This window comes from Neopsephotus bourkii, unplaced genomic scaffold, assembly GCF_033783945.1.
Source record: "Neopsephotus bourkii isolate Nb327-2 ecotype Australia unplaced genomic scaffold, CSIRO-AGI_Nbou_v1 NB_71, whole genome shotgun sequence".
In the NCBI taxonomy this organism is placed as follows: domain Eukaryota; kingdom Metazoa; phylum Chordata; class Aves; order Psittaciformes; family Psittacidae; genus Neopsephotus; species Neopsephotus bourkii.
The window spans coordinates 903,130-926,565 of NW_026900588.1; the positions used below are offsets into that span (position 1 = coordinate 903,130).

The following is a 23,436-nucleotide window of genomic DNA, read 5'->3' on the forward strand; positions in this document are numbered from 1 at the left end:
GCTCTTCTGCCTGCAGTGCAGGCATTACTCAAGCGCTACCTACAATAGAGCTTTTTGCCATCTCAGGTATCTGAGGTATGTCACCTCTAGATAGACATTAATTTCAAACTTTAACATAATATTCATAGTTCACTTTTTGTGACTGTACGTGGTTTCTACCAAATATCCTGTATGTTTTGAATCAGTATGCTATGAAAGCAGCCCTTGCTATTAATGTGCCTCATTTGTTTTGATATTAATATGCCCAGTGCTGATACTAGCATCAGTAAAACATCTTGCAAAGAAATGCCTCTTTAAAACAAGAGTCTGCACACTGGTTCACCATCTTGGAAATAATGAGAGGGAAAGATGTAGGTAACACAATGGTACAGATGGCTTGTTCTTCAATTTTGAGAAGGGCAGCTTTTATGAATATCTTGTTCAGAGCATGCTTGGGTAATAACAGCTAGTTGAAAGGGGGAAAGGTAATGTTTCTACAGCAGAAGGTTTTGACGGCAATAACCTGATTTCAGTCTGGATGTACAGCCAATTTGTGAAACAAACTTCCCCAAAGCAGGTTTCATCAAGAAAATAATTAAGGATAACCAAATACTGAGGTTCTCTGAATGGGATACTCTCTGGTATGTATTTAAGGCTTGCTTCGTCTACTGTAAGAGCTAGAAACTGCTTTTTAGACAGGATATTCTAAATGTCAGAACATCTTCCTGATGAGGTATCCTGCTGCCTGGCAAGTCAACCGAAACCTGGACTTCATAGCATTTAAACTTCTGTTTTATATAGTGAATACAGACAGGGACTATGTCTGCACAGCTAAATATGCCTCAGGTTCAGTACACACAGGAGTTGCTAAGTTCATGAAGAAAGGTACAGGATGCTATTTGGGCAAACTGAACTTTCCATGAAGACATCTGATTTCATAATCTTGCAATGTGGAATGAGGTATTTAGGTGGAAATTTTGTGCAAGTTGGAAGAACATAAGGTTTGACTGAATCAGGACTTTCTGCTAATGAAATCATACATAACTGCCATGATACTAACAAGTGTGGTATTTCAGCTTTCAAGATAATTTTCTGTGGAAATACTCAATATTTAATGTCTGTAAATTTGAACTTTTGCAAAACTTTTCAGAGGTTTAACTTATACTTTCTGTCTGACACTAATGTCAGTGGGTTTTAAAATGGTTAAACAATCCTTACTAAATTAGTATGGTTTCTGTAGTCTTTGTTTTACATTGGCATTGATAACTTTTTACTTTATAGCGATGACATTTGTTAGGCTATGACTTTATCAGTTCTTTCTATTCAATTCAGTATCACTTTTGCATGTGAAAGACTGTTATGGTTGGAAGAAATCTCTAATTGGTTATTTAATCTCCTTTTAACTGTAATAAAAGTCATTTCCCTACTATAGACCATCTCTAATCCATGAATATCCCAGTCTAGGATATTGCCAGGATATTACTAGTATGCATGATACCTCATTCCTATGGCTGTGTGTTGCTGTCATTATTTCACTGTATCTTCTCAGGAATTTAAAGACAAAGTGAGTTTGGGTGCTTACACATCTGGTCTTACATTTTCTCCTGAACAACCAGGGTATAATTTAGTATTTTCTGTCGTGTTCTGAACACCGTGGTTTGCCACATCAGCCATTGCTTAGTCTAGTATTTGGACAGCGTTTGCTGTTGGCCTTGAAGATAACTTTTATTCCTTGTAAGCTACTCTATCTGACTTGCATCTTCAAAATGTGGTCCACCTATTCACAAAATGCATCAGTTTCTCATAGTTTTAAGATATGTAGGCCAAACGTTTGAGTACAGAGTAAGGGAAGGGGGATTATTTTGAATATTCTTTTCAAGTGTCTTTCGTTTAAACTCAGTTTCTGCATATCTCTTACATATTTATATACAGTAATCAAATATGGGTTTGAAATGTAAAAGATTCTTACAAAACTTTGAGATTATTGCCTTATACTTTAAGGTATCCGGAACAGGCACCACTGGTGATTTAGTCAGTCAGGGTCTTTCTCACATCTGAAAGGCAGAACTTTGATACTCTTCTTTTGCTACATCTGAAGTAGCTCTGTGTCCATGTTCCAGGAGATCAGTAGAAGAATATCAATGTTGAGATCTGTGATGTAAATGTCAGAGAAAAATTTGCAGTAAAAGCTATTACAAGGCTACTGGAGCTGTAAAAAGTTTCCATCGATTTGTATTAATAATCTACTTTTGTAGGTAATTAAGCTGTTAACCTGCCAGTTTAATATGAAACTGTTTCAGGTATTTGCATCTTGTCCCTTATCCATAAAAGATACAACACAAGAATTATTTTAAAGGCCTGTCTTAAGATGATACCACCACAGTGTTTCTAGAACTGTACCCTTTTCCATAAAGTTAACAGGGACTTTTAGGAAATTGGAGTTCTCCACAGTTAATTCTAATTTAACACAAATAAGTGTAGGATTCACCCCCATTCAGGGAGAGAAAATCACATAGGTTATGCCTACTCTTGTTCCTCACTTAGGAACACATAGCAGGTTGATTACACTTCTTTTTCCTAAAATAAGTTAAAATTCCTGCTTCATGCTGAATTCAGGGTTTGCTCCGAGAGTTCACATACAACAGAACAAGCACTGTGCATTTCAGAAAGCTGTAAATCCTACCGCTGGACTGAAAAGCAGCCCATGGGAACGTAGCCTTGGCTGGCAGTGCCTCTTTGGGCTGACAGTTCCTCTTCTCAGAGGGAAGAAACAAGCCACTTCTAGTGTTTCTCCTCTGTGGGGTTAGTTAGCATGCTACAGCTGTGCAGATTTTCATTTCTGATAAAACTTAGCCTGAGAGGTATTTGTTGATGATTGTCAACAATCAAATGAATTATAGATGATGTTGGTAAACAAAATGCTGCCTTGATGAACGATGAGTTGGCTCTACTATGACATGACTGCTAAGTCATTCAAAGCACTGATTAAACCCATTACAGTAAAATAATCACCATCCATTACCTTTAATGTCGTGAACTGACAACCTAGTTAAGGCAGCTGATGGTGTCAGCAAAATGATTTGTTGGTCCTCATGTCCAATGACAATAAATCACTGCGATAAATCAATGAACAGTAGCAATAAAACAATATATTTTCATTTTTCTTGACATTCAATTACAGAGCGTGTATACAGACTTATTCTTAAACACTCAGTGATATGGCAGGATTCAGCATCCACCAGCAACTAATACATATAGTTGTTGAGATCTCTTTTTGTCCAGTCGTGTTTTTCTCTTACTTTCGCTTTCTGCTGTATCTGCTGCTGTGATACATCACTTGTCTTACAGAGCCAGATTCATTCTTGGGTATAAAAGATAGAATGTTTATATTCTTTTTCATTACAGCTGAAAAAGTTTCTTCTTCCAGAAAGTTTCTAGAGGCATTGTGGGTTTCTTAAAACTTCAAGGATAATGGTAGCATTCCTATTTTTCCTCCTTTCTAGTAACACCTGTAGGCTAATAAAGTCTATAATTTGGCTTATATGTTAAAGAAAAAGCGAATTTAAGCATCTGGTCAGCCAGAATTGAGTTCAGGCTCCCATGCTGCTCATGTCAATGAGCAGTCAATGACACCCTGCCAGTAGTCATCTTCTCTGTTCTGCCATCACTGGGGCTGTGCTGAACACCAGTCCTGGCAAGCAAATAAAGTTTTGGCAGCATCAGATTTTATTTTAGAAGTGTACATCTATATCCACCTATTTCTCTTCCTTGTCATGGATAGGTTTGTGGGTTGTTATCAAATTTTGGGTATACATAAAATTAACAATCCCTGGAAGTCAATTATACACTCCTAGGAAATTATGAAAGCGAAACACCTCCCAGAGACTTGAAAATATAATGTATTTTTATTACGTCAGGCCTAATAAAAATGTAGCTTTTTATCTAAAAACTGACAAGGCATAAATCTATTTCTTTTCTTTTTGGCTAAAGAAAACGTTTAGAGTACTTAAACTTTCTCCTCTGGACTCCTTCCTCTCCTGCCTATGTGCACACACTCCACCAGACTCTTAAAATGCCCCAAGGAATTCACAAAGCATAATTTTTTCATCATAGTTCAGGTAACACGTTACCCAGGTGAGTAATAAGAAGACAGAGCTGGAAGAACAGAGACTGTAGGTACTTTGTACTGAGCTTCTTACCAGTTCCTGTGCAGCAAGTCTCTGCTTCATTGGACTTGATTTGTTTCTGTCACATTGTGTTGTAGGAAGTTTGCTATCAGCAAGAACAGGTCTTTCCCACATATGTGCAAAGAGAAGAAGAAGGATCTGTGATAATGTTATTCCCATTATAGTCCCAGAGGTTTAAAGGAAGAGGTCTGGCTGAGGAAGCAGGGAACACGTATCACATCTACATTGACTAATGCTTAGAGGTACAGCTTAAGTTGCTTCAGCATACAGGGCCTTGCCATTAATGGCTTTGTTAAACAAAATAGGAAGTTCTAAAGATATACATCACCTGTTACCTTGCTAATCTTTCTTTCACTGATGTAAAATTGAAAATCAAGGCCAGCGTGCTTTACTGCACCACTGACCTGGAATGGTCACCCAACGGGGCACAAGGGGTTCCTAGTGTCAGCTCCTGTGCAGTACACCAAGCTTCCTATGAAAATATGGTTCAGTTTTGATTTGCTTCTGGGCCGAGCTTAGTCTGAGGTAGTGATTTAACCTGGATTCCATTTCCTTGAGCACTTGCCTGCTCAAGACAGAAAGATGGTCATGGAGATGAAACTTTTTTGATGTGGCTATATCATGTGTCATATGAAAGGTTTTCTCATTTCATTCTAAAAATGAATCTGTCAGTAGAGAATGATTGGTCTCACTGGACATATGGGCAGTTAGAACTAGAAAAGCTGAATGTCACTAAGGGATGGTAAAAATGAAATGCTTGACTATAAATTATTTTTTATGTTGTATTTAGGTTAGAATATATAAAATGCAGGTAGTCAGTATCAGTTATGTAGCAGAGACTAGAACATGTCAAGAAAAGCTCTGGGTTTTGGTGGAGGTGAACTATGATGGAGACCCTGCACTGACTTTGCAGAAGGCCAGAGTTGTTGACACTTATTCCAAAAGTGATATTTGCAGCAAGCATTTCTGAAATGAGGACTTTCAGAACACTGTGGGATATTTGCTGTGTAAGGGTTATTAAGAGACCATTTGAGATAATGATCTTCAATTTGGTTCTAGGAAGCCTCAGCAATTGCTCAGAAAAGAGGCAGCAAAGCAGACTACTGTCCTGTATCGAATTGTCTGCCTGAGAGATCTGTATAAGCAGCTAAAGTTTGTAAAAAGTGAAATTCACAGAGCCTTTTGAAAAAGTTGAATGTTCCCAAAGTCTGTATTAAATGCAAGAGATTATTTGGAGTATCATCAGTGAAAACTGGTTTCTTTCCTATAGCAGTGATTCATTTAACTGATCATATCCAACCCTCCAAACTGCACACTTGTATTTCCAACCTCATGGCCTTTTCCATGGCACACTAGTGTCTTGCCTTTTATAACCAGGCATGCTTTCACCTAGAAATATGCATCTTTGGGCCATATTTTGGGGTTTGTACAGGTTCATACTTCATCTTATTTTATTGAGTCAGCTTCAAAATGGTCAGAATGGGGCTGGGAGCATGGCCTGGAGACTGAGCTTCCCTTGCCACTGGCAGTGGGTTACTTGAGCCTGGTGGATCAGTTGGTAATCGCTCCCTGTGTCATGCTGCTGTCGCTCCTGTTCATCAAAGGAGAGGAGGGGAACAGGTTCTCCCAACAACCCTCTCTCCTGTTGCCTAAATCTTGGACCAAGATCTGCAGGAGAGCAGGCACATGTGTTTCCTCATCCCATCCTCACCTGAAACACAATGCCAATGGCCTCTGGCAAGGTAGTTTGTTTTCAAGTCAGGGCTGAAATCGAACAATTCTGCAGGCGTTGAGGTGAGTACAGTGCTTTAAGGTCCTCACCGGAGACTGAGAGCTCTGGTTTTGTCAGCTCTCGAGCAAAGTTACAATGGAATCTAATTTTAACCTGGATCAGTCTGGCCATCTCTAACTTTGATTAGGCTACATAGTATTTCAGTTGACTATCACAGAGAGGCCTCTAGCACAGACTATTTCATAAGCAGTCTGCCCATGCGAAAAAGGGCATCAATAGAACATTTTTCAGGATATGCTGTTCCACGCCTTGCTGGAACTGCAAAGAACAATAAGAAAATGGATGCTGCAGAGGAGATAAACTTCAAAAATAACATTCAGCTGATAATTCTTTATGGGGTCCTAACTCTGAGGGGGTTGTGTAAAGCTATTTTTAAAGGTGAAGCAATACCTATAGCTAAATTATGGAATTATTGTACTATTGTAGTACCTACATACTAGGTACCTAATACTAGGAAGTATTAATCACTGTGTACCGAGTCTGAGAACATCTGCTTGAAAGGATTGTTTGAATGGGGCAAAGAGGCAACATGTGAAATTTTCCTTCCTACTCTTCATTTTAAAATCTCTAGAGATCATGCTTCAATATTCCTGTTATCATTGTGTTGAGGTTAAGAATATGACACGACATATCGATTTAAAATGTGTATTTTTCCATGGGCATTAACATTTTAAATAGTTTAAAAGTCTATGAAAATCACTTCCATTCAGTATATATGAGGAGATCCTGTTACATGATAGTCTGTGGTCCTCATTGACTCAGGAAAGAATGAATATATTAAACTTTTAAAATGTCATCTATAAAATCCATGCAATGAAATAGTTAAATACACAAGCTCCATCCCAATCCAATTTCTTGGTAAAACTGGCTCTGCAGGATATCTTTGCCATCTCTAGAAACATTTCTCAGGTAACTTTAACAATTGTGTTTCCTTTTAAAGCTGCTCTAGCATTTTTGAAGGTGTCCTAATTTCTTAATAGCACAGATATTGGGAATTGACTGCAAAGTTTGCTTCCCAAAGTCTTTCTGGTCTTGCTTGTGGCTGCAGGCAATGAAAAATGAAAGACTGAGACCACATGGCTCCTGCCATCCAGCTTGAAAGCTGTATCACACCCTGGCAATCCCTGCAATGCATCATTAAGTCTTCTTATATGTGGCTCAGAGAAGACCAGGCAGATTTGGCTCATTATGGTAAATATAATTTGAAGCCTTACTTTGAAGAAGAGTGGAACAAGAGAAAGGAGCAGATGCACATAGGATTAAAACCCCTAACCCTCCCCCTCCTCCCCCCAACACTGTAAAGCATCTGAAATTTAGCTAGAATTAGCTTTTTGGTCACACTTTCTCTGCTCACAGGCCACCACTGCCATCAAAGCAGCAGCAGCTGAAGTGACTTGTGACACAGCTGGCAGTCAGCAGTGCCTGGGGGCTCAGGGCAGCAGAGATGCTGGCTACTGAAGCATCCTCTACTCCTCAGAGAAAGTGCATCTCCACACACTAGGACAAAGATCAGTATAAGGGCAGTGAGGAGAGAGGGAGATGGAAAGGAGGGGTACAAGCACATCCAATTTTTATAACTCACAAGGCTTTTCCTTTGTCTTTGACACCTGCCCTAGAGTACATGCAGCACACTGCTAAGTAACATCTTGTCACAAAGACCGATGCAGTGATTACACTCTGACTAGGTTATTAAGGCAATTTTATTTCACGCTTGTCTATTAAGGCATATAGTAAGTTACTGCATGGCAAAGATGATCTGGGAAGAGAAGATCTTCTGGGCTGTTTAAATTGTCCATTTTTTTTAATACCTTGCCATTGAAACCACCAGACTGCTGCACTACAGTCATACAATAAAACTAATCAAAATACTTTCTCTTCGTTAGGAATACATTCAGTGTCACTGCTCACCAGCAGTTTATGAAACAGATTTCCCATTTTGTCAGCTCAGCATATGGTGTTCAAAACCCGATTTTTAGTTCTTTTTTTTTTTCTTGATAAGGGGTGGGGTAGAAGGACATAAACAGCTATTAAAAGCATGCATCCCATGACTTGCTTAAAAATAAAAAGTAAACCATTTCATCATTGTTTGCTGTTTTGACTAAAAGGTGAAAGTCATTCGCTTTTTTTCCTTGTGAGGCTCCCCCACTCGCCAGTAATCTCAATTTATGCCTTCATTTCTCCCGTAAGAAGAATGTATTCAAGACAGGGAATTTTGTATATATTGAGAATGTGTTTGTATTGAAATTTTGAATTGCTAAATGGCAAAAAATTGCCAAAATATCTTCAAGATTTGGAACAAATTCATTATCAAGTGGAAATACAGGAATAAGCAAAGTGATACATCTGTATATGCATCCTACTCTGCAGAATGATTTAGATTAGATCTGTATTGGAATACATCTGTTAATGGAGCTTAAGAGCACATTTACCTTTCTCACAGCCATAGCCAATTGGTCACCCATGGTCTCTGCAAAGTTACTACATTTTTCTTATTTGCACTAGTCCTGGCAGCCAGACACCATTTACTTTAAAGGCAGAAGGAGAAAGGAGAAGACAATAGTTTCAGGGTATATGGCAAGTGAGCTCCCTGAAAAACATCCTTCAGCGAATCTAGCTGTATCTGTGTAAGATGCCCCTACACATTCTCTGTAGCTGTGGTGCTAGGGCAATGTGACTTAGACATCTCAAACTTGCATTTCTTGCACAACTGTGTTGTTTGGAGTGTAAATTCATCAGTAAGGTAATAAACAAGAGCTGATGGGGCATGGACACACATCTCACTTGAGCCATCCTGCTTCTGGTCAGTCTCTTTTAGTAGAGGGACACTAGCGTGACATCTTCAGCGAGTGCGGTGAAGACAAGACTGAACCTGTTTTGGCTTTGGCTCAGTTCTCAGGACTGAGGTACACCATGAGGCTTTGCTTACAGCCTGCGGTGACATAAAGCATTGTGCTTTCTGACATGAAACAAAATGCTGAGAGAAAAGGATTGACAAGTATTTTATTGTCTCCAGGAAGGGATCTGATTTCTCTTTTCTGACAATGGTTGTGATTGGTAGAAGGTTCGGTCAGTCTAAAGAAGTGCATGAGTATACTCTCTATCTTTTCATTAACTAGAAAACAAAAATGTTTGTTTTCTTTCCTGATATCTCAGTGTGTTTTTTCCCCAAATAATATACATGAATTGCAGTATTTGTATTATGTCATTCCTTGTATAGCCTTGTCCAGTTGAAACATTCACAAATCTTATCAAACACAAGGGCTCTGCTGCCAGTGTTTATTTATACAGGGAGCTACCTTATCTGTCTCAATTTACATGAGTTATGTTTTCTTTTTCCTGGTGGCCATTCTGTCATACCACTCCAACCAGGGCATAGCACTCAAAGCAAAAGGCTCACAGATCAAGCACAAGTCCCCCTTCTAATATATTTTTCTCCAAGGTAGTTGGCAAATATTTGCAAACACACTCAAGGATAATTAGGCTCAATTATGAAAACTAGTTGTGTCCACACTCTGAAATGCCATGGCTATGGGCTGGGAAATGCAATACAGATGTGGCCTAGATATCCAGCAGGTTTGTTTGATGAGGAAAACCTTTAGCACTTATTGTTTTTAATGACTCGCATTAGCACAAAGGAAAGTTGATCGTAACTCCTTCCCTCCATCCAACCCCGTTGCTACTTCTGGAATAAAAGAAATGTTCAGATAACCAATTAAATGCATTCATGGCAGGAAAGAAGCAAAATGGTTGAGGGAAGTCAAAGAGTTTGATTTTTTTGTTGTTTTAATAGGTAACACTGATTATTCTTCACCTGCTTTGCTCTGATCATTCCTGAAACATTGGGCTCTAAGGAACAGCATGAGATTAAATGTCTTTGTCAGTGACATCCTTAGTACTCGTGACTCAGAAGTCCATAGGTCTCCATGCAGAACACCTCCATGGGTAAGACAATATTATTTCTTTTCATATACATTTGTTTCCTACTATTGCTTCATATATATCTGAATTCTGCATTGGGCTAATGCTCAGTTGTTGGATGTTGCTATGTTTAGCTCTTGGGAATTGAATTTTAAAGATGTTTCTGTTCTAACTGCTGGAAACAAGTTATTTCATGGTAATGAGAATGCACATTGCACCATAAGGAGGAGTTCATATTCAGTGCAGAGTGAAGCAGATTTCTTGGCTTCACATGTTCTCTGAAATCTGTCCTGTTGCACAGAAGAGATGTCAGGATACCCATCCAGCATTGTTAATTGTGATGTTGTAATGATTAAGTCTATGATTTGGTAAACTTGTTAAAACCAATCTGTAGGGTGCAAACTTAAAATATGATATATAGCTAAAGTAAAAAGGATTTTAATTCAAACACATATTCACAAAGAGAACTTCTAAGTATTGTGATAGAAGGTGCTTATCTGGCTATCTTGAAATATACCCCCAAGTTTATGAACTGTCCCAATAGTGACACCGGAATGGTCTGAATTCTGCTTCAGAAACTGCTAAGATGCTGTAGCAAACTTGTAGCATTATCTATGGTTCTACTTAGCAAGTTATAGTTACATATTTATCATTATTTTTAAGTTTTGCAGCCTCTTTAGCCTAAGTAAATCTGTGAAATACTTTCACCATTCTCTTTCTGTGCCTTCATACTAGGTCCCACATGCATTTGTGATTTAATTAATGGTTCCCTTAATTAATCATTCTGTGAACTGCCTGAAGTTTATTTGTTTCTGATGTATGCGGTCCCTGTGGTTATTAATCAACTAAGAATAAATCTGAAAATAAATTAATAAAACGGAAAAGAGCCAAAATTGTCTCCAATTATAATGTAAAAGTGAGGCAGTCAAAAAGCCAATGAATGCTATAAGCCACTTTATTATGAATTGTCAATAAATATAACAATCAAATCTCTGAAATCCTACTAAGATTACATGCCCTTGCGTTATAAAAGGGATTTAGTACCAGTGAAAGACACACTGCAAAATGATGCCGCCTTCATGCAAGACGGATGTGCAGTATCAGCAGTGAGCACTCCCACACTATTTAGGTGTCAAATGGTCTGTAGGCTTGTAAAACTAAATGGGTTTGTGAAGAATTCAGTTTGTAAAGGTGCCACAACTGTAGTAAGTCAGCCCAGGAATGGCTCTGGGGCCTTTCCGGGTGCCTCCTGGAAACTCTTCTTCAGCAAACAGTTGTAACACTCTCCTTCCTCTGCTACACTTCTTCTCTCCAGTGGAAATCTTTGTCGATTTGGGGGGAGCTGTTCCTTGCCTTTTCCTAATTGCTGACACGAAGCTTACTAGTTCCTAGGCTGCCCTGTGTGGACACAGAGTCTTTCAGCACACCACAACATCCCAGCATCTCTGAAGCCTGTGATGGCAATGGGTACTTTTATGCAGTAAGAGGGTAGGGACACTGCCTAGCCCTTTGGCAGTGTCTCATTGGTCCTCTGAATTGTTCACATCCTTTGTAGTAATTTCTGTATCCAAGCTAAAGTTCTTCCATGTTTTCTTGCCACTGGCAACATTCACTTAAATATTTAGCTAAGGGATGCTAGAGTTCTAAAGTCTCCACTGCTGCCCAGAGTCCCTAGCTGCCTCTTACACACCTTCACCATTGTAGTTTACCTTTTGCCATTGTTTCAAGCAGCTATTTGGACCAGATCTGACAGTGGTCTCCCAGTCACTGATGCCTCTGTAGTAAGCTGCTTGCTTTACACAGTACTTCTGCAAGCTAATGTAAACTCTAAAAAAGGTTGCATTTTATTTTGTACAGCTTTTAGCCACAGCCTGCTCCTGCCAGCTGGCCTCAGAAGACTTATTTCCCATTACCTGCAGTTGGTTACACTTGCCCAGTCCAAGACTGCTGCTTATCATTGTTGTTTTAATGATATTGCATCTGGCACCACAGTCCAACTGGAATCAAAGCGGTCATTCATTTAATAGTGTAGCTTTAAATATGGCAGCTGAATGGTAGGTGACTGACTTTGGTTGTGCATATGCTTTGAGAATCTGCTTTTACTGAAATTGCATTGCAGATATCATCATCCTCTGAACTAAAGCCCTCTACATCCTTGGCCTGTGTATGCACTGCTTGCTCCTTTCTTCCTGAAATAGCTGCAGCATCGGGGTTTACAGATGGCCTTACTTCACATCCTCCTTGCACCTCTCCCTCTCTCGTTCTTCACAATTGTCCTTAGCTTAAATGTATTTCTTTGTGTGGGGGTTGTTTTTTTGTGAGTTGTTTAGGGCTTCTCCCCCCCCCTAAACTGCAATTTTGCTGTTTTCTTTAATCAATTTGGGTGACCCCAATGGAGTGGCAGTATTTGGAGATGCCTCCCTGGAAGTAAAGCATTGCTGTCTCAGCAAACTCCTGTTGCAGTGATCCTGAGTTGGTTGGGTCATTTTCAGGATGACCAATAAAGGAGAAAGTTTTCACTTTTGAATTTTAAAGTTCTTGCTACTTATTTTCATGTAAGTACGTGGTAGGTCTCTTCTGGCTTAATTTGCTCTGGGTCACAATGCTTACTCAACAACCAAGATGTCTGGTGTTTCTGTCATTGTTCTTGGTCAGTGGTGTTGATCTTACTTTTCCTTGTTTTCTTCCCAGTGTGCTGGCTATCTCCCTTTCTTCTCACTTTCAGTTCTTTATCTTTTAGCAGCCATCACTAGTCCTGTCTACAGACTTCCCCCTCCCCGCCCCCCCCGAATTTGTTTGTGCCAGATTCTTTGTTAGAAATCCAGTATGGCCAGTGGTCTGAATCGGTCTGTGCTGATCACCTCTGTCTTGTTGTGTGTCTCACTAGACTGCCTCCACCACATTCTGCATACAAGATGTTGGCTCATAAAACAAGAGGGTTTCATGCTGGTAAATCTAAGTTGCTTTTTATTTAGCAGCTTACTTCAGAGGTGCTGCAAATGCAGCATAGACTCCACCTACAACATATAGGTTGATGTCATGGTTCTTCCTCAAACGCTTCCTCCTTTTTTGTATTTTATGCACTTCAAGTCTTAACAGGGAGACTATATCTAGGGCAGAGACAGGCTCTGTTTTCCATGAGTGTTTAGTACTTTAGCAAACAGCATGATTACTCTTTCTAGGAAAGGCTGTTAACTATGCACCTGGACAACAGCCTGAGTCTGTGCCAGACAGGCAGGCATCCAGATTAATATCGCATCAGTGCAAGTGTGCTCCTAGAGTCATATGACTGTTGTGTATCATTGTTCTGAGAAAATCTTCCCTCTTTTCCTACTCTCTGGAAAACCAACAAGCAAGCAAACCAAAACCAACCAAAACACAAAGGCTTTGTAACAGGAATAGCATTTTAAAATCTGTTGGGTGAGAGGGAGCCTGGATGCTGGACTGGGATATAGGAAGCCTGGGTTTAGTCCTTAAAGCTGCTACAGAGCTTCATTGACCTAGTCTGAGATAGGTATACCCACCACTTACTAGAACTCCTCTGTGAGGTGATTCCTAGACATCACTGTCTGCCTTTCCTATTGTAAGTGGTTTGGATTAGGTGGTGGTATTCTTTGGCTACTAGAGTAGCAAAGTCTCAGTATACAGGCCCCTCAAAGCAGACCCCTCCTGCTTGGTATAAAATGTGGCCAGACAGAAACAAAAGTCATCCCAGGCTGAGGAGGGAACATGTTTTGGAGATTGGGGATTGGAGGTTGGTAGAGCTCATGGGCCTGATCTCGCTCCATAAAGCAAGCAAAAACCTATGATGATAATGAGTGCACATCAGTGCTGCTCTCCTCAGCTTCAAAGGTGAATGCTGGAAGTCTAGACCAGCATTTTTAAAATGCACTTTTGATATACCAGTGAATGTAACAAAGCCTGTTCCACAAGATCCCCAAGCCAACAATGGTTGAAGACCTTTGACATATTTAAGCCTCAAGTTTCAAGGAAGTTGAATATAATTCAAGTCAATGTAAAACTGTAATATTTATGTAATGTATGTAGTGCCATATGTATGCAGTATAAAAAGTGCCACACAAACAAAAAACGGGTTTTGCAGTAATCCTCTAAGTGAGAAGTACTTTTCACCCCCTTTTAAGGCATGGAAGTTAAGATGCACGTGGATATGGAGGCTGTGCAGAAGGTTTTTGATAGGTTTATTAGTCTGCATTTTACTTAGAAACCTAAGCCAGATGGGAGGGAAAGGGAGAAACAAAACATGGTATGATGGCTTGAGCACTGTTAATAGAAACCAATTATTTAAGAATTTCAAACTTTCTCTTTTTTTAATCTATATTGTGGTTTTGGTTATGCTTCATTTTAATAGCATCATAGAGATGATGTATATCTTAAAATGAGAACTTCCAAAGAGAGTCAAGAAAAATAGAATTCATGTTGACTTTTTGCCTATACTTATATATATATTTTGTATTAAGTTACCTGTGTTTATTTATTTGCACATTTCTTTGATTGCCTGGAAAATTCTTGGGTCTTATTCAACCTTTTACTCTCTTTTTCTGGTTTTGACTATTGAAAAGCTTTTGATACTGCTATCACAGAAATAGATGTAATATAGCAAACTATAAAAATACATAGCTGCTGTGCCAAAGTAGTGAGAAGTGTCAGACCTAGAAACAGGCTGGACAAAAAACAGGGGGTGGGTGTAGCCATATGTAGAGAGCTGCTTGGAATCTATCATCTTCAACAATTCAAATCATTATTCCTCATTGTGGGTAAGCGGGGGGGGGGAGAGGGAGAATTAAATATGCAGTTTTATTTAACAGAAATGTTTTGAAGATGTATGGAATTCTTTGTGAATAATTCATGCTTTTTAAGATCAGAAGCACTGAGACAAAGGAAAGGTGGGGAATTCTGCTGGGATGTGCCAGTTTAGAAACAAAGCAGTGCTCTCACTACATGTAAATGCTGCTGAAACAGGATGGCTGTAACGTTGCGGGGGGGGGGGATCTTTGCTAAAAAGTCTGTAGCAATATAGATGATCTCTTCTTCAGAAAGTAAATTATTCATTTTGTCCTTGATCAATTCCAGTTACCATGTATTTGTGGCTCACAGCTGTTTCTCTAAAACATGAAAGTGGCTCATGGGGGAAGAGAAAAGTCAGGCTTGGGGAAAAGAGCATCGAGAAAAGCTACAGTGTAGTTCTCCATCTTATGCCCCTGCCAGGTATCTCTGATTAACTAACCCTTTCAATGACTTTGGCACTAGCAAGTTATTTAAATTTTCCTTGCCTCTCTCAGTGCATTGCTCTACTTATTTTTTCTAGCAGATTATACACAAAATTTAAATGAAAAAGGAAGAGAAATACTGGAATGTGCTTTGGATTTGGGGCAGTTGAACAGCAGTGGGTGTAGCATGGACTGCAGGGTGAAGCCTGGGAGAGATGGGTGACAGCTCTGTCACATCATGCAAACTTTTGTATGCTTGCTTCTATAAGCCTGCCCTAGCAGAGTAATGTAGGTATTAATATTCTTTGCTATATCTGCAGATAGAGCCCCTAGTCTTGAAGCGCGAACCAAAGTCAATGGGAATCTGCTGGTGCTTAAAAATACATTCTTCTGATGTGAAGAACTGTGACATTGTGGTACACACAAATTGTCCCATGGCTGCTTGCTGCAGAGTATGCTGAGCAGCTTATCGCTCCTGGGGAGCCCCTGTCAATGGACAGACTTAAAGGTTTCTCCCATTTGTCATGTTCTAGCAAGACTTTCTGCTCTCCCTTTACAGGGAATGCACGAAGCAAAGCATTGTCTAGAATTGATATTTCTGTCTAGTTTTCATAGTGCTTTGGTGACTTCTGGATCATCTGCCGAACCCTTTCATCCAACATTTTTCAGTTCTCTGAAAAATGGATGCAAACCCTTTATGTTCAGCATCCAGAAGCTGAAATACTTCTGTAAAACATAGAATCATAGATCATGTGGGTTGGAAAAAATCTTTAAGATCAAGTTCTACCCTTAACCAGCACTGCCAAGGCCGCCAGTAAACCATGCCACTAAGGGCCTTGTCTACATGGCCTGTGAACACTTCCAGGGACGGTGATTCCACCACTACCCTGGGCAGCCTGTTCCAATGCCTGACTGCCCTTTGGGGAAGGAATTGTTCCTAATACCCAGTCTAAAAAGGTTCCTATATACAAGCAGAGTCCTCCTTCCTATATGAGCAATGGCTATTAGCATGTCTTCTGTTGTTACAAGGGATGAACACCTTTGGCTATGTAGATGATGCATAGACACAGGGTAAAAGCAGTTACACCCTAATGCCAGGACATTTTCACTACCCAGGTTATAATATGACGCTTGACTGAGAAGCCAAACAGAACAGAAATGTGTCAGTCTTTTAAAATATTGCTTTACCACCTGTTTGTTACTTTTCTTCCAAACATGTATAAAAAAACCTATAGTTTGGGGGTGAGGTTCATCCAAATCCAACTGTCTGAACACTAAGCCATTTTTGGAACTGCCGCAGTGTGCCCTGCACCACTTCTGTTCCATTTTACATGCATGCAGAGAAGGTCAAGCAGTGAATTAGCAGACAGCTTTGATGATGCCAAAGACAGCAACCTGCTTCAATACATTATCAAATAATAGACTATAAATTATGTAAGCGCTGAAATGCCAAGCAGCAAACAGCATTTCCACTGCTAAATAGAATCACCAAATTCATTAGAAGCTGCTAACCCTGGTGATGTATTTATTTTGAGGAGTCTGAACATTAACTCTTTGCCACCATCCTTCCTTTCTTTCTGCCTCTCTATCAAATGTACTCATTTTTTGATCACATTCCCTTATTATGTGATTTTCCACCAAGCCCTGCCTCCAGCACACAGAAACTGTGTTTTGAATCATGTTCAGACCATAAGCTGACAGATATCTGAGGTAGCTCAAAAGGAGCCCCACGTAGGAGCAAAATACTGAGTATGCAAAGTTCAGGAGTAAAATGCCCCAAGTTGGAGATGGCAGCATGGAGCTGTGATCCTTTCCGAGCTGCTTAGCTCCAGACTTTCCATAAGCAGATGATGGAGAGGTGACAAAGCCACAGGCTGTGCATGTGTCAGTGTATTACCTCCCAACACAAACTGTGCAGCCTCTAGGAGATGGGAACCCCAGCTGGCTAAGGCTTTGAGAATCTATGGTAGTAAGAAGTAAAAGAAGATGGAAACAAAAACAAACATGGATGTAAATGGCAGATTTCATTAGGATTTAAACTATGTTTTATTATTTTTTTTATGGAGGAACATCAAGGTAAATAAGACAGAATAGAAATCTAAGAAGTTTTATACATGATTCTTCTACACCCTATGCCCTCACAAAGCAATCTGTATTTGTAGGTTTGGTTCTTGTTACTTTATAAATGGCAGCAAACTCTGCCCAGCCTCTTCTATTTCCTGTGGGTCTTTCCTCCCCCTCTGGATCTGGAATGGTTCTACCCATCTCCTGGTCTCCAGCCCTGGGCTGTGCTGCTTCTCTGCTGCTGCTGCCATACCCTGCTTGGTTGCAACCTTCTCTCCTGTGGCTTACTTGGATCTTCCCCAGGGAAGACATCATCTTCCCTCCCTTCAAAGGTCTGTTCAAGTCCTGCCTTCTTATGAGAATATAAAACATAACTGAAAACAATGAGGGTGCTCACCAACAAACGTACTGAGTGGTCTGCACTCAGGATTTTGCTGATACCTCCCACCAGCAGTGATGTTGCTTGCAGTATCTGGCGTACTTTCGTGTAGGTAAAACAGGTTTGTGGCAGTGGGCATTACAGTCCTAGGAAAAGTAAGTGCAATCCTATGCAAAATAATCTAATGTAGTACCCTTAGGAAGAGGTACAGCTGAACTCAACTGGAGCTTCTCATTCTCAATGCCAAATTTTAAGCACATTTGTTTCAGGGAATGAAACAATCTTCTTAGTAAAAGCTTAATGTATCCAAGTCGTAGAGTCAAAGGAGTCTTTTTGAAGCGTCCTTCAAAGGGTGGGATTTTATATGAAAACTGGGTTTTACAGAGTTTCCAGAGGCTGTGTCCAGGTAATGTTCAGCTAATATAGCTGCCAGACACACAAGGGCAAGGAGTGCCATATACACAAAATGCAATTATCGTTTATTGACAAAGTGTCTCACAGACTCAATGGACTACATAAAAATCAGGCTAAAGCAAAACAAAAAACCCGGGGTAAATATTAATGAACAAAAAATCCATAGTCTAGCACAGCAGTTGGTCCCTGTTTAGGCTTGGCAAATAGAATGCATATTAGGTACATAGCAGGACTCAGAGGCAATTGCAGTGCTCAATAGGGAAATGTAGTGGTAGTTCATGTACTGTTTCTATACAGGCTGCTATCAGTGTGTTATTTTGCAGAACCACTAAAACTCAGTGGATCATTATCAAAGGATAAAAAGCATAGAGCTAAAATACAATGAAAGTACGGAATCAAGTCATTTGCCTCTGAACTTTTTACTTGCTAAGTTTTTTTCTTTCAGGGAACTCTGCAGTTCTTTAAACATCTCTCTCTTTTTCATGACCAATCTGATGATTTCTGTGCTCATGATAGTTTGCTAGTTATAATGCTTAAGGCAGGTCTGTGGTTGTTTCACATCCTCGTTCAGGTGGTCTTGCATCATTCTTCTGCAAGTAAACTGGAAGTGAACGATCAGAGGAACATCTGGTTTTCTCTTGTATACTCCATGCATCAAGAGACCAGAGGTGGTCTTTCAGTTATACTGTGCTCAGAAGTAGATTTGCTTCACAGAGGAGAAGAGAAAATACTTGCACTGACTTCTTTAAAAGAGGGGAAGCCTCAAACCGAGGAATATTCTCAAGCCCGTATCCAAGTTTAAGCATCGAGTTTGGTATTCATGAAACAATTCAAATGCCTAAAATTAGACTTGTACTTGGCAAGCAATGATTTCAACTCTTAGTAATGAACCACTGTCCTTAAATGAATCTGAAGGCAGTGGAGATATATGACTCAAGAGCTAACTACTAGAAAGTTTCTCCCATCTCTAGAATTATCAGTACTAACATATTTCAGTGTTGTAACTTCTGTACAAGACTGAGTATATCAGGGAGCAAATGTAGGAGATTCACTTACATAAAGTATTCCAGTTAACACAATAGAAGGTCCTCAGCTACTGTAGAATTGCTGATTAATTTAACTTGTAATTGGCCATTGTAGGGTCTCACATGCCTAAAACTGGTGACAATGGTCACACAAGGATCTGCTATTCTGTCATCAGGAGTAATCAAGAATGGACATCTGAAGAAAAGGAAGAGCAGGCAAACCTATGTGATACCTTTCTCCCAGTATTCTCTCCGCCTCCAACTTCATGCAGCTACAGGGGTTTCCTAAGTCTTTTGTTGCATGCTCATTTGGCAACCCTAAATCATCTCTCTTCCTGGTATTCATTAAATCTTTCTTTGAACCAGTGTCCACTCATGCACCCACAGTATATTTTAAGAAGGAATTACATGGGTCTGCCATCTGTTGTGTTAAAAAAAAACAGCTCTCCTGGCTTCATCTGATGCTCCTTAGTCCTTGGAATGAAAGGACATCCCTTCCATGTGAGTCCTTATTTTGTTGACTTGTACTAAATTCTTCTAAATCAGCTCTTTCTTCCAGCTTTGTCACTTTGACCCCTGTGTCCTAGCTAGTTTTTTGCACAGGTCAGAGTTGTCCCATTTCTCCCACAGCTATTTGGCTTCTTTAAGAGCCTTTTATGAAGGATTTTGTCAAAAGCCTTTTGGAAACACTAATAAACTGTATCAGCTAGATCCCCTTTTTCTGCAAGGATCTGTAAGGTAGGATTTCCCTTTGCAGTTCCTTACAACTGTCATTTTCCATGCTCTGTAGCTGCATCCTTTATTACAGCTTCTAGTTTGTCCAGTGTTGCCATCATGGTTACAGGCCTGCAATTCCCAAGGGTCTCCCTGGGAACTTTTCTTAAGGACTGACATTACACCCATTTTTTAGATTGGAGAACATTTCAAGTAGTTAATAGGCTTACATATTGGCATTAATAACTCAGCTACTTGACTCTTGAGTTCTTTCAGAAATCCTGGGGAACTGACATTTGGTTTTTGCGATAGGTTACCACTGGAGTTGAGGTTAACCAGTACCACTGTATTATCTGCCCTCACTGGCTCTCAGATTCCTCTGAGCACATGGCAGTCACTGCTGTTAGCCTCAGAGAGCAGGCAGTAAGAGATGCTTCCAAAGGGATGTCCTTATCACTAGAAGGTCCATGGATGTGGCCCAGTGGGATCATTTCCCCCATGTCTGTTCTAAAATGATGATACTGAAGCTAATCATCCTCTACAAGCCCCTATCCTCTTCCTGGGAAGAAGCATTTAAAAATTAATGGAAGAGAAGTTGAATGGTAGATCTTGCCTATGTCAGGCCTGACCCTGCCCCATGCTGTGCCGTAGTTGGTTCCGTTTTCAGATGGCATCTGGCTTCAGAAGTAGATTGAGCTGAGAAGCCATGTACAGCTATGATTGTGGATCTCTTGTTTCAAGGTTTGTGCAGAATGGAGTGGGTTCAGAGTTCTGTATTTGAGAAAAGTTTTGGTTTGTTGGGTTGGGGTTTTTTTATGAATCTGGAACTCTTATCTCCTCATGGGATCTGAAGATTAAGTGGGAGCAAACAGTACGTTTGCCCTGGTCCCTTGCCCTGGTGCCAGAAATGTGCCACATTGCCCTATGACAGATAAGTTGGAGGCAGAGAAGAAGAAAAGGGATGAAACAGAAGCTATTTACAGATACAAGGCTCAACTTTTGTGCTATCACCTTCATATATGGCAGAAGTGCCACCTTCTCCTACACATGTTGGAGAATGCTCCACACAACAGCTGTGGTCTGTCAGTGACAAAAGCCAGAGTTTGCAGTAGGATGTGTAAGTGTGAATATTGGGCACAATCAGCTTTGGGAACTTTTCCCTGCTGGAGCTCACATGCTTTCTGCCTAGAAGCTGGATGACTTGCTGGTGCTAGCTTTAGATTTGGCCATGTATTTTATCTGAAGGGTACCTTTAGGCTGGGTTTCTCCCAAAGCTTTATATACCTCTACAGTGACTCACTTGTTTGTTATTCATCCCTTTTCTTTACATGTAGGTGTGCCTACTGTTATGCCAATACAGCAGGTTTGCATAACAACCAGGCAGAGACTAAAGATCTTAATTTCTTCAAGTGGAACAGGGGGTTTCCTCCAGAGAGTCTTTTTTAGTCATTTTCCTCCTCATTCAAAACTCAGCCCTCTTCCCACAGTTCAGTGTCACTGCTAGCATTTGGTAAAATCACTCCTATAATGAATTTGAATTGAGATATATTAGGGTGACCAGTGGCGTAATGGCTCAACTGTAATTACACCTTGATTCAGCTCTTGAGTAATAAGTGAGGTAAGAATAGCTCCTCATCTTGTGTTCTGCACTATCTGAGGTTCCTGCAGGTTCCTGCAGGCAGTCATTATTACCTGCTACTTCATACACTGTTTGGCCAGATAATGCCTTGCAATTAGGCCTTAAGAGCAAGCGATGGAAAGCTCTCCATAAAAGCCGATTATGTTAGAGCCCAGCAGTGTAACTGTACCACCATTCTCTAAGATTTGCTGCCTTTTTGATGTCTCACTGTTGCTGCTCTCATCCAGAGGCAAGCTGTTTATTCGGACTGCTGCAGGCCAAATCTTCAGCATTGATGCTCTGGCATAGCTACACTTGAGTCAAGGGAAATACAGCCTGGCTCCTTCTTATTTATCTCTCTTCATATTCCATAATGTTAACTGTATCTTGTTGGTACTTTTCCATTTCTTCTGTTGCCCCAGTCATCTTCACTGGTATAAATAACATGTCAACATTAACTCACTGAATCTGTTATTGCAATTATGTCTGTTTCATGGTTTTGCATAGATGATGAAAAGTATACAGGGGCTGCACAATAATAGAAAACCTTGATAATCTGGTGAATGTCAGCACAGTTTGGCAGTAAATCTTTGCTAACCCTTGTGGTTACGCTGCCATGCATGGAAAGGATGGACACCTTAAACTGATGCCAACAGAAGCCCCATATCCTGAGTAGAAAGAAACTTTGTTCATCCATAGTAGCAAACAAGCATAACTGACTCCTGAGGACAGCACTGCAAGCCCAGGTTTAACAGAAAGGGAACCTATAAGGAAATTTGCAACCTTCTTCCATTCTGTAAGAGAGCATCCAAATGTGGCCTGGAGCCTTCTTTCCCCTTCCCAAAACTACTGTGCTTTGGAAGGGTGCAAAGCAATATTCTTTTGCTTTGCATATAAACAAGCAACAGTAACGTCCTTCAGGCTGGCAATGCAGTGCTTGCTTTCTCCAAGGGCACCCCACACATTGCTTTGCAAGCAGAGGCAAAGTCTCTTTACCCACATGCCAGGCCAGTCAGGAGTTATAAGAGTAAGGCTGGTTAGCACTGAGTGTGAACTGATGAGACCTAATGAGATTTCTGCTCAGCTTGGAGCACATGCAGATCAGGCTTGTAAAATAGCCTGTAGGTACTTTTTAAGAGACACAGCGCAAAACCTCACCTGTTAGTCTCCAGGCATTTTGAATTTCACCTAGGCTAGTAATAATCAGGCATGGTGTGGTCTTCATCACTTGGTTTGGCAGCATTCAGCAGGCTGTGCTTTGCCTTTGCGGTCCATCTTAAAAGCAGCAATCACCAAAGGTAAAATAGTTTTGCAGCCTTCCACAGGCAGTTTAGGTCTGGGTTGTTGTGCCTAGATTGTTGTCAGCTTAGTCCAAAAGGTACTTGTTTTTTTCATCTCAGACAGGTGTAACACAATAGGATGTGTCATTTCTTGATAGATTATGTTATGCTAAACCATGTCATGTGAGTCGAAAGGATAAGGAGAGCTGTAGGATAGGTAAGAAAAGTGAAATATTTTGATGGAGTCTTGCTTTTCTTTCTGCTTTGAGTTTGCAACATTCAATAGATTTAAATCTTTTTTAGGTATCTAATGCTTTTCTCAGCTAACCCATCAGTGAACTATATCCTAGCATTGTTACAAAGGTGGCAGCAGCCAGAAGAGCCTTTCTGAGTGGAGGACATGTAATCTGTCCGGGTATGCAGGTGAGCAGGCTAGTACAATAATAGGACGTTTGTTTCCTACACAGGTCATGATCTTCTGGTACAGTGGCCAGGTTTCAGTTTGGGTAGATATGCATCTGTTGGGACTTCAACTGTGGCTTGTAAAGTGTATTTGAATCCTTTAAATACCAAGTAAGTCCTATCTGAATGTCAGTTGTGATGGAGTGTTAGAGATAAGGGGAAGGTGAGGTGGGATGTGAAGGAGGAACCTCAGTGCATCTCTGTCCTTACCCAAGATATGCCATTGAGTTCCTTAGGGTGCAGGCAGCAGCATTACTTCTTCATTGCCAGGTCTGGATATGCAGAGAAGCACATGCCAGATGCTAGAAATGGCTGCAGGTGGGCCAGAGGGGTGTCGGAAGTCCTCTGTATGTGTGTTTGCAGTGTGGGGTCCTAA

The 23,436-nt window shown here is 40.4% G+C and overlaps 1 protein-coding gene across 3 annotated transcripts in view; it reads left to right on the forward strand.

Moving 5' to 3' along the window:
* FSHR (follicle stimulating hormone receptor) overlaps positions 1 to 23,436 on the forward strand; it is a 236,417-nt gene that overhangs the window by 127,819 nt on the left and 85,162 nt on the right. Inside the window, exon 1 of one of the 3 annotated variants that reach the window (XM_061353985.1) lies at positions 9,811 to 9,900. The exons of the other annotated variants lie outside the window; for them this stretch is intronic. Coding sequence (XP_061209969.1) covers positions 9,827 to 9,900 — 74 coding nt within the window. The 5' untranslated portion in view covers positions 9,811 to 9,826. Of the gene's footprint in view, positions 1 to 9,810; positions 9,901 to 23,436 lie in introns of those variants that run through there. 3 annotated transcript variants of the gene reach the window in all.